The sequence below is a fragment of the Parus major genome, chromosome 5 (genome assembly GCF_001522545.3).
Source record: "Parus major isolate Abel chromosome 5, Parus_major1.1, whole genome shotgun sequence".
Classification (NCBI taxonomy): Eukaryota; Metazoa; Chordata; class Aves; order Passeriformes; family Paridae; genus Parus; species Parus major.
The window spans coordinates 15660085-15674472 of record NC_031774.1 but is presented as its reverse complement, the minus strand read 5'-3'; the positions used below and the strand labels follow the sequence as shown (position 1 = coordinate 15674472).

Here is a 14388-nt window from a genome sequence, read left to right as displayed (position 1 = left end):
TTTGGAAATTGAGCTTCTCTCTGATGTTTTTCATCCTAATGCTACATAATTGACCAGCTTTTATAGTGTGACTGGACCCTTGTCTTCAGTATCTGCTTTTTAGAGTTCTGTTTTTTCTATAGTGAGTTACACCACAAGATCAGTATCTCATCATAAAATCTTTTTTGTCTAGCTAACTGGCAATGTCAGCATTATATCCTTGACAGAAATGACCTAATCCATCTTATTCTATATTGAAAGTAGAAGACTCCTCAATTATCTTCAAATATGTGGCTTTAAACATACTGCAGTTATCAAAGGCAAACACACACCCTTTGGGTTGCTGGGAAACAGGACCATTCTAGTTTGCCTGGTTTAATACAGGATATACACACCTGCGGTAGAGCACAATGACAGGAAAATCAAGTTGATTTTCCCAAAGTATTCTTTTCCCTGATAAAAAATTTCCAGATGCAACAAGCTATTTTTCACCTATAGTTCCCTCCACCCCCCATGACTACAGTGTATTTGATTCTTTAAGTTATTTAACTTGAGTGGTCATGACCATTCAAAAAAACAACAACAAAAAAACAAAACCCCAAAAAAACCACTATCAGCCACCAAGGTTGAACTAATTAAACCTGGCATGTGTTATTCTTTCTGAAAAGCTCTCTTGCTAACCAGCACAGTAATACTTCTCACCCACAGACATGAAAAAAGCACCTTCCAAAACGTGTACTTTCCAAAGCACTTCTCCTGCTATGTAGAGAATACAAAACCATATCCCTACGAAGGCAGAAGAGAAATAGAAAATCACTTCTCCTTACACTTTAAATAAATGTCTCACATACTGGCCTCAAAATCACCCTTCAACCCTACAGTAAAGTTCATCAAGGTCCCAGACCTTAAAAAAAGAAATCATACAAACAAACTTCTAAGTTGAAAAAGAAACCAACATTGTACATTGAATAAATAGAAAAAGTATTCACTGAAGCCACTGTAAAGATATTATGAAACAAAATACTGAACAGATAAGTATGATTAGCATTTTAATAGTCATCACCAAAAAGACAATAAATAAAATACACTCAGTAACATTTCATCAAATGGCTTTATAAATCCATAGTGCAGAAGTCAAAATCCAGAAATCAGGTAAAAGTAGTTTGGATGTTTCAGAAAGGAATTTAAGAAACTACCTTCCCTCCAGCACACCACATATATCCCAAGCTTTTTCCAAATAAAATTTATCATTTCCCCGTTTAGAATTTCTCCCTTTCTTTCTTAGAGACCAGTAAGAGGGATATCACAATATTAAAGGCCTGCCATTACACTTTAATTTCTCCCAGCTTACACAGACTTACATGCTAAGCAATTCATTTTACAGTGGAAATTTTTCCCAAAGGGGTGAATTGTATTTTAAGGACAGTCTAGCACCAACACATTTTGTGGGGAAGCAATTGATTTGAAGTAAAATACAGAGACAAATAGCATACTCGGTGATTATTACTGCTGTTCTGAATTCCAGGTTAATAAGAATTTAACCACTCTGCATGCAGCACGAAGAGAAGGTGTAATAGTTCACATCTCAGGAGACTTAGCCCAGCCTAATATAACTTTTATCAGTTGTGCAACACAGCTGCAATTCAGGCAGCCCCTTCACACAGCCACAAAAACTAATGCAGGAAGTCCTCCACTTCCTCTCATTATCATTACACTTCCAGAATTATACTTGCAATAGAAGCAGAAGCATCCTTCCTATGAGCACGTATCTTCTCAATTTGCTAGAGGCTGCACAATGTTCCTTTGGAAATGTGTTACTTAGGGACCCCAAGCACAACACCCTCCATCTTCTCTGGGACACACAATATTCACCTCCCAAGGTCGTTATGAGGAATACCACTGTGCTACACTTAAGAAGCTACACACTTCTGTCAGTTTAGGGCAGCTGCTTAAAGCCAGGCCAGCACCGAGGGCAGTGTTTCCCCTCCATAAAGGTCTTGGTCCTCTCACAGCCCAATGAGAAACACCTCGTACATCAGGTGGCATTCTTACTTGACAGCAGAAATATGGCTTTAAATTAAAAACCTGAAAGGTAATTCATCTACTGTTCAGGAAGAGATGAATGTGTATTTCAGATCCTTAATGTTAGTGGTGGCCTTCCTCTTAAAGAAACTCCTCAGTTGGAAATCACTTCTTTAGATAATGGAATCTTTCAAATTGTTTCCTTCTCAGGGACTGCAAAAACTGTTTGTGAAGATGCAGTGGTCCACAGCAGAGGGAAATCACCCTTGAAAACGTTCAGTCATGAATAATATATTTAAAACATGTATTACCTAACAGGCAAATGCATTACAGATTTAAAAGCTGGTAAGTTAAATTGGAAGATCTTTTAAAAATGAAAATCAGGGCACTGTTTTCTGGCGATGACTATACACAAGTGACAAGCTAGTTTTAAATATGAGGTTTGCTGTTACAGCCCTCTTCTTAGACAAGCATGTCCCAGACCTCTGCAGAAAAATTATGAGTAAAAAAATGTGTTCATAGTTATCATGTTACCACAGTAAAGCAACAATAAGAAACTCAAAGCCTGAGCAACAACGTAGATGGAAATCTAAGCTGAAGCCACAGGACACAAGAGTGTCACATTTCCTTCCCTCTGACTCAGGCCTGGATATTCTAGGCAAAATAAACCTATCCAGGATGGTAAAGTATGCCTGTCTGACAAACCTGCTGCATCGCCTTTCAGAGGCTTCCTTGAAAATGTGGTCTAAGTAGGAGATCTATCTACACTAAAAAGTAAAGTACCCAAGACACTGTTTAGAGGTCTCTTATTGTAAATGCTGCCAGAAGTCATTCAACTTATTGTCATGCCAGATGTATCTTAAAATTCCTGGTAGTGTTTCACAGATAACTTTGAAACAAAATACAACAGTAGCTCTATTAGCAACTCCTGCTTACTTTTTAAAATGTATAAACAAGCCAATCTGAATTGAAATCATTGTTTCAAAACATTGTCCTCACTACCACTATCACTTATTTCATGGACTACCACAGCAGTTATTTATTATTATCCAGTCAGTCAAAATATAAGCATTTTAGACAGTGTAGTTTAGTAAAAATACTACTTTTTTTTCCTATTTCAGGGAAAATATTCCATTTACAAAGTATAATTTTTCAGAAGCCCACATAAAAACATCTGAATGGTACAGAATTTTCAAGGCTGGTTCTTCAAATGGTTTGCTGTTAATTTTTCCATTTAGCTGGAACCAAGAGTGCATTAATTCTTTATAACTATGCACAACTAATCTGCAGATTAGGCTATTACACAAGCAAAAATTTCCCTGTTAGCCTGAAGAGTATGAAATGTACACAGAATATCAATTTTTAAACATTTTCAATGTGATTTGTAAGACTCTTTCTAGCACCTGAAAACTAAAGTTATTTTTCTGACTCCTGCTCTTTCTTCAGGCCTGCAGCAGTGCTGCTACAGCAATAAATGTAGGTTATCAGCCACCCCTGAGGTGCTGCGCTAGCAATCAGTGCAGAAGCTACAAAGTTTCTCCAAAATCAACAAGTGAGAGCAAAGCTCATAGAGATAACTATATCCATCCTGACCAGTGGAAAACCAGCTGCAACCTATGTACCCCCGTATTACACTAGGGAGTGAAGACACACTGAAATTCAATCACAGGCTGGAGTCACTGGTGGCAACCCACTCCCTAATATTCCAGGTGTGCTGCATTTTCTGGTGTCAGGGTCTGTGTGGATAAAAAAGTCATCTTGAGGAAAGAACTAAACAAAAGTTAATTTGTCCCTTAGGCTATTTTGATATTTATCATATTTACCAATGTTTTAGTCCTATCAACAGCTTAACAAGATGCAGACTAAGTATCTCAAGGCTATCACCGTATGTGAGTCTTTGAAATATCAGCAGTTTTCAGTAACTTTCTGAAAGTTGCCTTCTTAGAAATGGGAAGTGAAAAACAAGAGAGCTGAAGAGATGTGTCTGAAGTCACCTGGTGTGCTAATAGCCAAATTCAAAATAAAAATGCAGCTCTGTTGGAGTCCTAAACAAGCTCTCTGTAGAGACAGCAAGAAAATCTGAAATCCAGTTAGTCACATCAAGAGCAGCTCCACTTGTTAAGCAAATAATTTTATTTCATGTTCACAAGCATCTCTTAGTAAATTCTCCTAGCAAGTAACTATAACAATATGGACACAGCAAAATTCTTTCCCTCACCCCTTCTGGAAATATAGAGAGACTTAATTGTGAGGAGCAAGTTTAGAGGTATTCTATCATCCTCACCAGAAACAGTTCTTCAAGGACTCAGAGGGTGGAGAGCTAGATAACTTCACATTCTTGTCTCTGGGATAGGCTTGTAGCACATGTTCATCGCAACCAAATGCAGACTTTGGAAAGCTGTGGTGGAATAGGTGTACAGACATTCCTCCAACCAACCGGGGCAATAAATAAAACTGATTAATCATCAACAAGAAACTCTGAAATAAATAGAACCTAAAATTCACTGGTTAGCAGAACTCACAGCACACCATTATAAACCCTGCTGAAGGACACTGCCTAATGAAGAAATAGCAATTCTCGACTTTGAGGTTGCTCTCTTGAGCTTGACCAAGGGATGCTGAGAACAGTGGAAAAAGCTACATGGCTTGTTAAAAACGGGGATTGTTGTCCTTTTTAACTGGCTAATGTAATCCTTTCCCTCCAATTTTAGTTAGCAAGAAGGTGATATTTAAATAGTCAGCTCCAAGCAGTACATTTCTCTTAGAATTATCATACAGCATTGATTTGTTTTTGGTAATTGCCTTTGGACATTCTAGAACAAGAGACATCATGAAATATACACTGATGAAAAAATGAAAGCATTTTTCAGACAACCACGTACACACTTATCTGGTGCTGCAAGTAATTTGTCCTCTTGTTTGTATCTGAAAGCAATGTTTAGCTGAGGGAAAAACATTTCGGAGTAAATGGGAGGCCTAGCATAATCATAGCCAACATTAGCATGAAACCTGCACAATTAAACCATGTTTATGGGGAAGTGAAGATACTGTCCAACAGTAAAATATTATCAGTAGGAAGTTAAGAGCTGCAGGTTTGAATTACAAACACTGGAAAACCAACACACCAAATCTTACAATGTACTGTGATCTAGGAGATTTTTCATTTTTAGTGTGAAAATAATGCAGAAGTAACTACCATGCACTCACCTGCATAGAAAAATGCTCGGGTGCAACACAAAGTTTTTGAAAAAATTCATGTTGTGAATCTAAAACTTGGCTCAAACTCTGGTAGGGCAACAAAAGACACTCATCCAACAGCTGCTGGCTGTTTTCTTCACAAGGAAATACTTCCAGTTTGCAGTTGTGTTCTTTCACAGCTGCACAATCTCCACGAATCCATACAGTAGTCCACAGTACAAACCTGCAAGGCCACCAATATTAAAGTTTCACCTCTCCCTCTGCACTCCTGCACCGGGAGCAGGCAGGTGGTTGGTGCCTGCACATTGGGTGTCTCCTTGCTTCACAAAGCTTTGGATGGCTGTTGAGATAGCACTGGCCTTAAATACTCATTGGCCTCAAGTGAGACAATCTGGTTTGTGCTTTGTTATTCTAATATACAGATTCGCATTGCAATCTTGAAATATTTTGCTGGAAAGGGACTACTTGGACTTAGTTTTCTAAACAGCACTGTCCTCCCAGTCATTAAACACTTAGTAGAAATCAATACAGCAGCTTTTATACTTCCATCATTTGTGAGGAACAATTTCTTATCAACCATCAGGAAGCACTGAATTACCAGCCTGCATTCCACAGTGTAAAGACTACATTGTAGAATTAGGTGAAGTACTTTTCCATGTTTTTCCTAAAATTATTTCATCCCACAAACATGAACTAGTCCATCTCCAGATTTGAAAACAACATGTGACGCTAGTCACAGATTTTTCCCTACTAGAAACCTACAAAGCATCAATTAAGGACAGGGTGTTCTACTTCCCTAGCAGTGTCAGATTTTGCCTGATAAATAACTACAAGGCATCATTACTGCATCCTTTAGTTAAGGTTACAGGGGTCTGTTTCCTTAGTGGTGACTAACCAAACAGTACCAGTATGGAAGCTACAGGAAAAGAGCACCATTCCTCTCTCCTGCTACCTGCAGATTTCATTAATGGTAAGAAGCTGTTATTATAATCGGTGCTACAGACAGCAAACAAAGACAAGCTCAGGTGAGTGCCTGGGACTTGCAAGAACCACATTTCTTCTACAATCAGTCTTAATACATAAAATACTCAGAACCTAATTCAGAATTTCAGAGCGTAGGTTTCTGCAAGAGTGCTATGAGATTTATTCACTTATCAGGAGACAATATTTATATAAAAACCACTCCAGAAGCAGTCCCAAATGCTCCTGAGCAATTGCACTGGTATTTGCAACCCCAGAAGCATTATGTCACTATCCTTGAAAGCAGAAAGCCAGTATTTTGCTGAGAACCAGAAGACGCAACTACGGAAAAATTACTCTCTTCAGGTGATGCCTGTGCTTTGTTCAGATGGGATACGGAGCTTTTCTGAGTGGCAAGGTACCCGAAAAGGAAAAGGTATTATCCTTAAGATGAAGTTCCCACTAATGTTTGTCTGATGGAAGAATTCAACTTCTCCTTAGCAAAACGGTTGTGTAATTTCTGGAAGAACATAAAAACAGTTCTAATTGATGATGCACTGCTTTTTAAAGTTAGCTTCAGTTCCAATTAAATCACAAGTGGCATGGCTGAGAGCACAGTATTTTCTGCTCTGCTGGGGTGGCTGGGGTCCAGGCCATCTGCGTGGAATGCAAGGCAGGACATTCCACCCTTCCGCCAGCATGTCCAGCGGTGCCAGCCGCTCCTGCAACCCGCCAAGGGGACAGGGAGGGATCTTCTTTTGTTTTCCTTATTTGTTTATTTGCTTTACTCTGGCAGCAGGCAAAGGGCTCTTCTCTTGCCAAGTTCATTACTATTGTAAAATGTTCCCAATTACACTGAGTAAAGCACTACAGTGAGGAGGGGAAAAAAACAACTTTAAAGTTTACAATTAAACTACAGAACTTTTTAAGGCTTGATTTAGGAAACAGGTGGGAGCTGGATTTAGCATATCTCTCCCAAGTGCTCAAATCCACACACATCATTCATTCAAAATATTTCTCTCAAATTTTTCAATGAAGATTTTGTTAAATTAAAGAAGTTCTATAGCCTCTTCATTTACTGGTCTTCTACAACCCGCTTCCAAACAAGTTCCAAAACTTCAAAGTTTAATGTTTAGATCTGGGACTACTCAGCCACAGGTAATAGAATAACTACTGTTTTCCAAAGTGACAATCACTTTGTTTTTATCAACATGCCTGTATCTTTTTGGCTCTCATTAACCTTCTCCCTCATCCCACAAAGTTCTTGTCCCCCATTCACTGCATACAGACACAAATTGTTGGTGGAGCATCTCAGAGCCTCCTAAAGATGACAGACTAATCAAGCAGCAATATTCTACCAGTGGTGTAACAGATTCAGGAAAATCACATCATGTTTTTTCTCAGTGGCACCACAGCCTTAATCAGGTTTTTTCATATGACTCTGCTCTGAGGGAGTGAAAAGTTTACTACTTAAAAGCTTAAAAGACAAGATGACGACCTCCAGTTTTATCACTCCGGACATCAAGTGGACTGTCACAGACCTATATGCATATATATGTGCGTATATGCACAGAACAAGTTCTTTCTCATGTATAACTCATGTTGTTCTGTGCAATTCAAATGTTACATGTTTTCCTTTGAAGAGATTTTATTTACTTATTTGTATCTTACGTCTAATTTTCAGCTCCAAAATTTATCTATCAATCATTCTCCCACTTCTCAGATCAGTCAGTACTATATCAGCCAGGTCTAAACTGCAAAAGACAGGGGACCTTCCTCTCCAAGAAAGAAGAATCCATTCCTGTGTAACTAGTTCTCCAAGCACAGCAAGAGACAGTACAGAATTACACTCTGACATGCAGCACCAAGGCTGTCCCTTCCAAGATCAAGATAATCAAACAAAATACAGCACTTGTTTGAAAGGCATTATTCTCAAGTCTCTTCTGCATAGTTGGAGAGAAAGGCATTTGCTTCATATATTAAAAATAGGTAGACGGAATGTAGCAATAACTATAATATACTACAAGAGTGCACCCCACAAAACCCCTCTGTTTCTCCAAATACATGAAGTTCTAGCAACCAAGAGTTAAACCCCGAAGTCTTCCATTGCTTTTTCACTATGAAAAGAATTTACAGTTACACTTTAATACAAAAGGAAGCAGTACAATCATCAAATCCTTACTGTCAACATTTAATCGATACCCACTTAGGAAAAAGCACGAGGGAAGCATGAGAATAGGAAAAGCTTTAAAAGCAAACACACGTCCACCGCTTCCTGAATTAAACAAAGGCACCAAAGCTAACCAGGCTGCTGCAGGCCTGTGCCCAGCTCATACCTGCCATGCAGCTCCTGCCCACAAAACATGCCAGATGTGAGCATTTCAAAGATTGAACGTTACCCTTTCGTGAGATGTCCCCACATTTCTTAGCAGGAAAGGAACAAGAAAATGGACTGCTGTCTAAATCTGTTTACCTAAAATAAGCCATCCTTACTTCAACACTCCCTCCCTACCCCGAGGGATTTAAGAAGCATGCACTGCCATGATCTGACAAGATCCAATAAACTGGACAGCCTCCCTCTCGCCTGCACAAGGACACAGCTGCTCTGATGCCTCATCTAGGCCTTGCACGTCCAAATGTTGCCTGTACCAGCTCAGCCAGATCTTTATTTCAGTAGCAAGTGTTCCACATTCCTCTAATCAAGGCTGCAGTTAGACCCACAGGCAGATAACCAAATCCTGAAGGCTTCTTCTCACTTGAAAAGATCAGTAGAGCTTGTGCAGTGCCTTTCCAGCTCCTCCCTCTCTTAGAGTAGCTCTGCTAAAACTTGATATGCTTCCCAAGCAAAACTGTCACCAGCTAATCTCTAAAAGCCACTGGCACTGTCCCCCTTCCCCCAAATGGATCCATCCACAGAACAAAACCAGCTGCTCCTGATAAACATACATGGCTACATTTCACAATACACTGGAGACCTCTAAAGCACTGTGCCTGAGCACAGCATACTTAGTCCTGTAACAAGTGTATTAAGTCACTGCCCCTTGCATCCTAGAAGCACAAATATTATTGGGAAAATGTGCACAAAATCAGAAATTTTAAGCATGAACTGAGTCACAAGGAATGTACTCTGAATGGCAGCTAGGTAAATTCAGGGTGAACAGAATTAGTCATCTTCAGTGAGTCACACAAAACAGTACAATTTGCAACGAAAGCAAATTAAGAACATTCTGTTATAATTGATTTTAGTCAAGAACTTCATGTAATTTCATTTTAAGTGCTTTTTTTTTTAAGTTACACACTAGATTTTTACATGCCAAAACATCTGGCTGAGCATGTGGCAATAGACAGTATGTGATACACATCCCACTTCCTAACCTCCCTATGGTGCCCTGGCCAGCACGAGTTTGCCACCTGTGGCACTAAGAGAGGGAGCACATTTACCGTTATTCTTCTATAATCACATATTCAATAGACAGGATTTCAGACCTAACAGCTGCACCCAGCAATTGGCAAAGTGTTTATCTAAGTCAGTCCTTTACAGAAAGATTACATGTGACTATCCACAAAGGGAACGCATCTCTGTCCCCAGGATACACAGCATCCCAGAGTACCGAGCGTTACGTCAGCAGAAAAGAAAAATATAGCAAGAGACAGGCATAACTTGGAGTTGAGGTTTTTGCTGGCTGTTACCATAGAGGGTGACAAAACACAAAAGAAATTATACAGAATGACTCCAATTTGCATTCACTTTGCTGTGGCAAAGCAACTTGCATATAAAAGAGAACCAATCTAATTTTAGCAGAAAATACACTGATGTACAAACTATTCTTCAAACAATGATAGTGAAGTTAAAAAGGCTAAGACTCAGTCAAAACCTGCATCTATGGAAAGTGTGCTAAAGCATCTGTTGAAGCATATTAACCACATTAGCATTCCCTACCACCCCATAAAAATCACACACGTACATACAAATCATCACCACAAAACCTCATAAAATCTGCAGCAATTAGCATAACCAGCAAGCCAACATGCAGCTTCTTTCTGCAACTGCCCTGACCCCTCTAATCTTCTGCTTACCAACTTGGCCATCCTGACTGATTACACTTTGATACCAGATTTGAGGTTATTTTTCTCCCACCAAACAGAAGCATGTTCTATCAGTGACATTTCTGGTTCCACAGTTGTAACAAATGTGAAGAACAACTTCATAGACACTGGAAAAATTATTTCTCAGAGGATATGTTACTTAACTGAAAATGGATTATTTTAGCCTGGGTTATAGAAAAAAGGTTTCATCTTGTCTAGCACTTAACAAGTTTCCATAGCACCTAATAACACAGTTCTACTAATACATCAAGCCAGCAAACTGTCACTACCACCATTACAATTGATCCCACTCCCCCCTCTATCTCTCCAATCTCCCCTCTGTGCCTCTCCCATGCAGAGGTACTTGTGCAGCTGTACAGTGAATTAGATCAGAAATTGATCCCAACTGAAATAAAATGCTGTTTTCTTTCCATTAGTTTTAAGCTGCATCACTAGTAGCAGGATCCAATTCCCAAGCACTCAAGCACTTGAGCTGGCAAAGAAAGGAATAAACAGCTCCAACAGTGAGAGGAGGACACTTCTCTCAGCAGTCCCAAAGCACTCAGGGAACTATGGCGTAAATTGCAGTCTTTCTGTGATAGCAAGAATTTTGTTACAGGATACTGTGGTGCTTTTTATAAAGACCTACTACTCCTTGTAAAACTATACCTGAAGTTCAGTCCCACAGAAAATCTTCAAGGTTACCTTTACAGATTCTTCATTTGTTACTTCAGCTTTAGTTGTTTCAGTTGTTTTCTCTCTTCTGGAGAGAAAAGTAAAGCATATATATTTAAAAATTATGTAATTTGTAGTGAGCAGAACAAGATACCAAATGATATATTTATGCCAAATCTGAAAAAAATTAGGAAGCTCTACAGCTTTTTTCACCTCTCTTCTCATCTTTCCAGAAGAGAAGGTTTTAAAAATAGAGGAAGGATCACAGTAGAAGTGATTGGGCACAATTCCTGGTGTAGCCAGAGCTCCTGGGCCAAGGATCATCCAGTCCATGGCTGTGACTATGGTAGGCATGGTGATACCAGCATTTATGCTGGGTGGTCCATTATTGTAAATGGCAAAACAAAAATATGCTTGTTTTGCCTGGAAAATTCTCCTCCTCCTCCTCCAAGTGATCCATCCCATTTCCCACTTATCAATATTATAAAAACAATTTAATGTTTTTATACTTTCAACTCCATATTGAGAATTCCACATTTACCTCTCCAGTCTCAGTCATGAAGAATATCAACACATTTGTTAGATGGTTCTTTTTCTGCCCAGCTGCATGGATACTAAGAGAGGAAAAAGCCATGTACACAAGACAGTTTTTTATTGATGTTGATTTTATGCTATAATTTTATACTTTTCATACTTCAGTGTGCTAATGTTTTGTTCAAAATAAAGCTCAATGATACAAATGATGAGCTAAACCTAGCATTTAATTTTCCAAATAGTACTTGCACATTCTGCATTTTGATACATATGCTAATACCTACTAATTAGAATCATAACAAAGACTTTAAAGATAGGAATTAGGGAGAGGAACTTTCCAAACCAAAATTGATTAGTTATATGACAAACATTAGAACCATTTATTCTGTATAATGATGCAAAATATTGTCACAATAGGAGAACTGGAGGAGAATTCTAATAGGAAAAAAAATGAAATTAAAAAACCTACAGGCTGTAAATTTCACTTTTTATTATTCAGCCTCTAATACTGCTAAAATAAAAAATTATCATCTATATTTTATCATAGCTCAAAACCACAAGAGATAGCACAGTTTCTGTGTGGTACAATACAAAGTCTAGATATGGTATTAGAAATGGGTGACAAACATCATGCAAGGACTTACTGACAAAACCAGTACTGCAATATTATGGTTAAATTCTCGGTAGAAAAAATTAGTCTTATTGTTTCAGAACACTTAAAGTACCAGGGAAGCTTCTACACTCATGTGCTTTTTTACAAAGATGAAGGCATATTTTATTTTTTATCAGCACTGTAACTACATTAGCTTAAGAGGTTGTTTTACAGAAGCCTACAAAAGATGAAGCAATATGATTGCATTGAATGGGAAGATCCTAATCAGTACCTTGTATTAGCAATTTAATACCAAAGACCACTGAGACAGGCCTAGAGGTTAAAATCCATCATCTTTCTAGTAAAACTCCTTTGATACATTCTAAAAGCTCCTGTCTTTGTAATAAAAATAAAATTCCATCAATGCTTTTAGATTAAACCTATAAGCAAAATTATGCTCGCTAGAAATATATTCATCTATATTGAAATCCTGGGAAGTATTTCAGCATGGCAGGAAAACGGTGTCACACTATTAGAATTGCAAATTATATCACCTTTTAGCAAGTGACCAGCAACAGGCCACTCAGAAGTGCTTGGCAATGGAGGAAGGCTTGTTTTCACAGTAGTTAACGCTTACTTTACGGCTAATCCATCTCAATTTTGCAGGCTTGCTTACCTCAGCAATCTGCACCTTTGAAGTAAGTCAAGGGAGAAGTTTATATTCCTGTTCCAGACTGCTGCTTTCAGTGCTTGCGCGTTCATCTGCGGGTACCCTGCTCCACAATGACAGCCCGAGTATTCAAACTGCTACCACACTGACTATATTTTTCCTACTATGAACCCTGAGAAAAACAAACAAAACCCCAATAAACCCAAATCCTGAAGTGCAATTTAGACTACTTAGATACCTGTAATATACAAAATAAAAAAGTATACTCAAAAAACGACTATTCCATGCATTAGCTAAAACGCCCTTGCTCATCTCTTACACCATGTGTTGTGCACTTCTCTCCTTAGGAGTCACACACAGCAGATATCCTTGTGGAGCCATATTCTCAGTAGAAGCACCACACTGAAGGAAATAACACTATCTGAAAACAGGATGTGCACAAGGGATTTCTTTTTTTTTTGGTATGCACATTCCCAACTGACGTCTTCAAGGAATATTTGGGCAAGGGGAGAACAAATTCAAGCCGAGAGCTTTACATAACCAGCAAACAAATAAACAGCAACAAGAGTATGGAACAAAAAGATTATGTTCTGAATACTCTTGTCTAACGGGAAGGCAAAGCCAAGAAGCCCTGCCGGAAACACAAGCTAGAAGCAAACTGTCTTATTTCCTATTGCTTCTGTGTTTAAAAACATCCCCAGTATGCATAAATCAAGATGTCACTGGCAGAGAAAACAGAAGCCCAGCTTAACTCCATAGCTACAAGGCTCTGTTAATCCCTCTCTAACATTCTCACTAGGGTCCCCAGCTTTCTTTTGTTCTCATAATATCAAGCTATGACAAAAAAAACCTGTGGCAATGACACATACAGAAGACATTTGTATTCACTTGTCAGATACTGGGTAAAAATATCTCTCTCGTAGTCACAGTAGTGAAAATTAAAGCAAGCAGAGGCCACTGGGGCATATGGACAATCATTCCAATTTTTTGAACACGAATTTATTTACAACAGCACCCGAAACACTGAGAACAGTCACAACTGTAGTCTAACATGGATCAATGTAAAACAGCAACATCATTACTTTGGAGTTTTTTTACGATAATCAGTCTTCAGAAACATTCCTAGTTTGTGCTTATGTCAGCTCTGTTTATTATTACTATTGCAAGGTGTAGTAAGAGAAATGCTGCCCTGAGTAGACTTAGTGGAAGGAGAAACTGGAGCAACAGAAAGCAACAATCCTCCCCTATAGAAAGGGAACCTCCTGCTTTGGCACAGCTGTGCTAAAATTGCAGACAGCTTTTCTTTGGACAAGGTGTAATCCACTGAAGTCTGTCAGAGAGGCTACAAATGTTGGTTGCTGCCATTGTGCATCTGAGGAAGCAAGCACTACATGTTCAACTTTTTTTTTGTTTTCCTTCCACTCCCAGATGTGAGCTACTTTCACAATTATCCAAAGAATTTATCAGCAACTTCTTCTCTGTTTTATTTTGGTAAAAGCTATACCTTCTGAAGAAAAGAGGACAAAAGATACAGCACTTGTAACATCTTTTCATAATAAAGGCTCATAAGAGTTGCTACAGCCTTGTCTGCTCCATTGGCATTGGACAAGGCCATTCTTTAGATGATACAGGACTTAATCTTCTCCAAGATATTCTGGAGAATGTAATACCT

At 38.7% G+C, this 14388-nt stretch overlaps 1 protein-coding gene across 4 annotated transcripts in view; it reads right to left on the bottom strand.

Annotated features, from left to right (window-relative positions):
- Window positions 1-14388, bottom strand: part of MOB2 (MOB kinase activator 2) — a 108861-nt gene that overhangs the window by 79489 nt on the left and 14984 nt on the right. The window contains exon 1 of one of the 4 annotated variants that reach the window (XM_015631227.1): window positions 12723-12823. The exons of 2 other annotated variants lie outside the window; for them this stretch is intronic. In XM_015631227.1, coding sequence (XP_015486713.1) covers window positions 12723-12808 — 86 coding nt within the window. In that variant the 5' untranslated portion in view covers window positions 12809-12823. Of the gene's footprint in view, window positions 1-5208; window positions 5274-12722; window positions 12824-14388 lie in introns of those variants that run through there. One more of the 4 variants, XM_033515386.1, reaches the window with a different exon arrangement.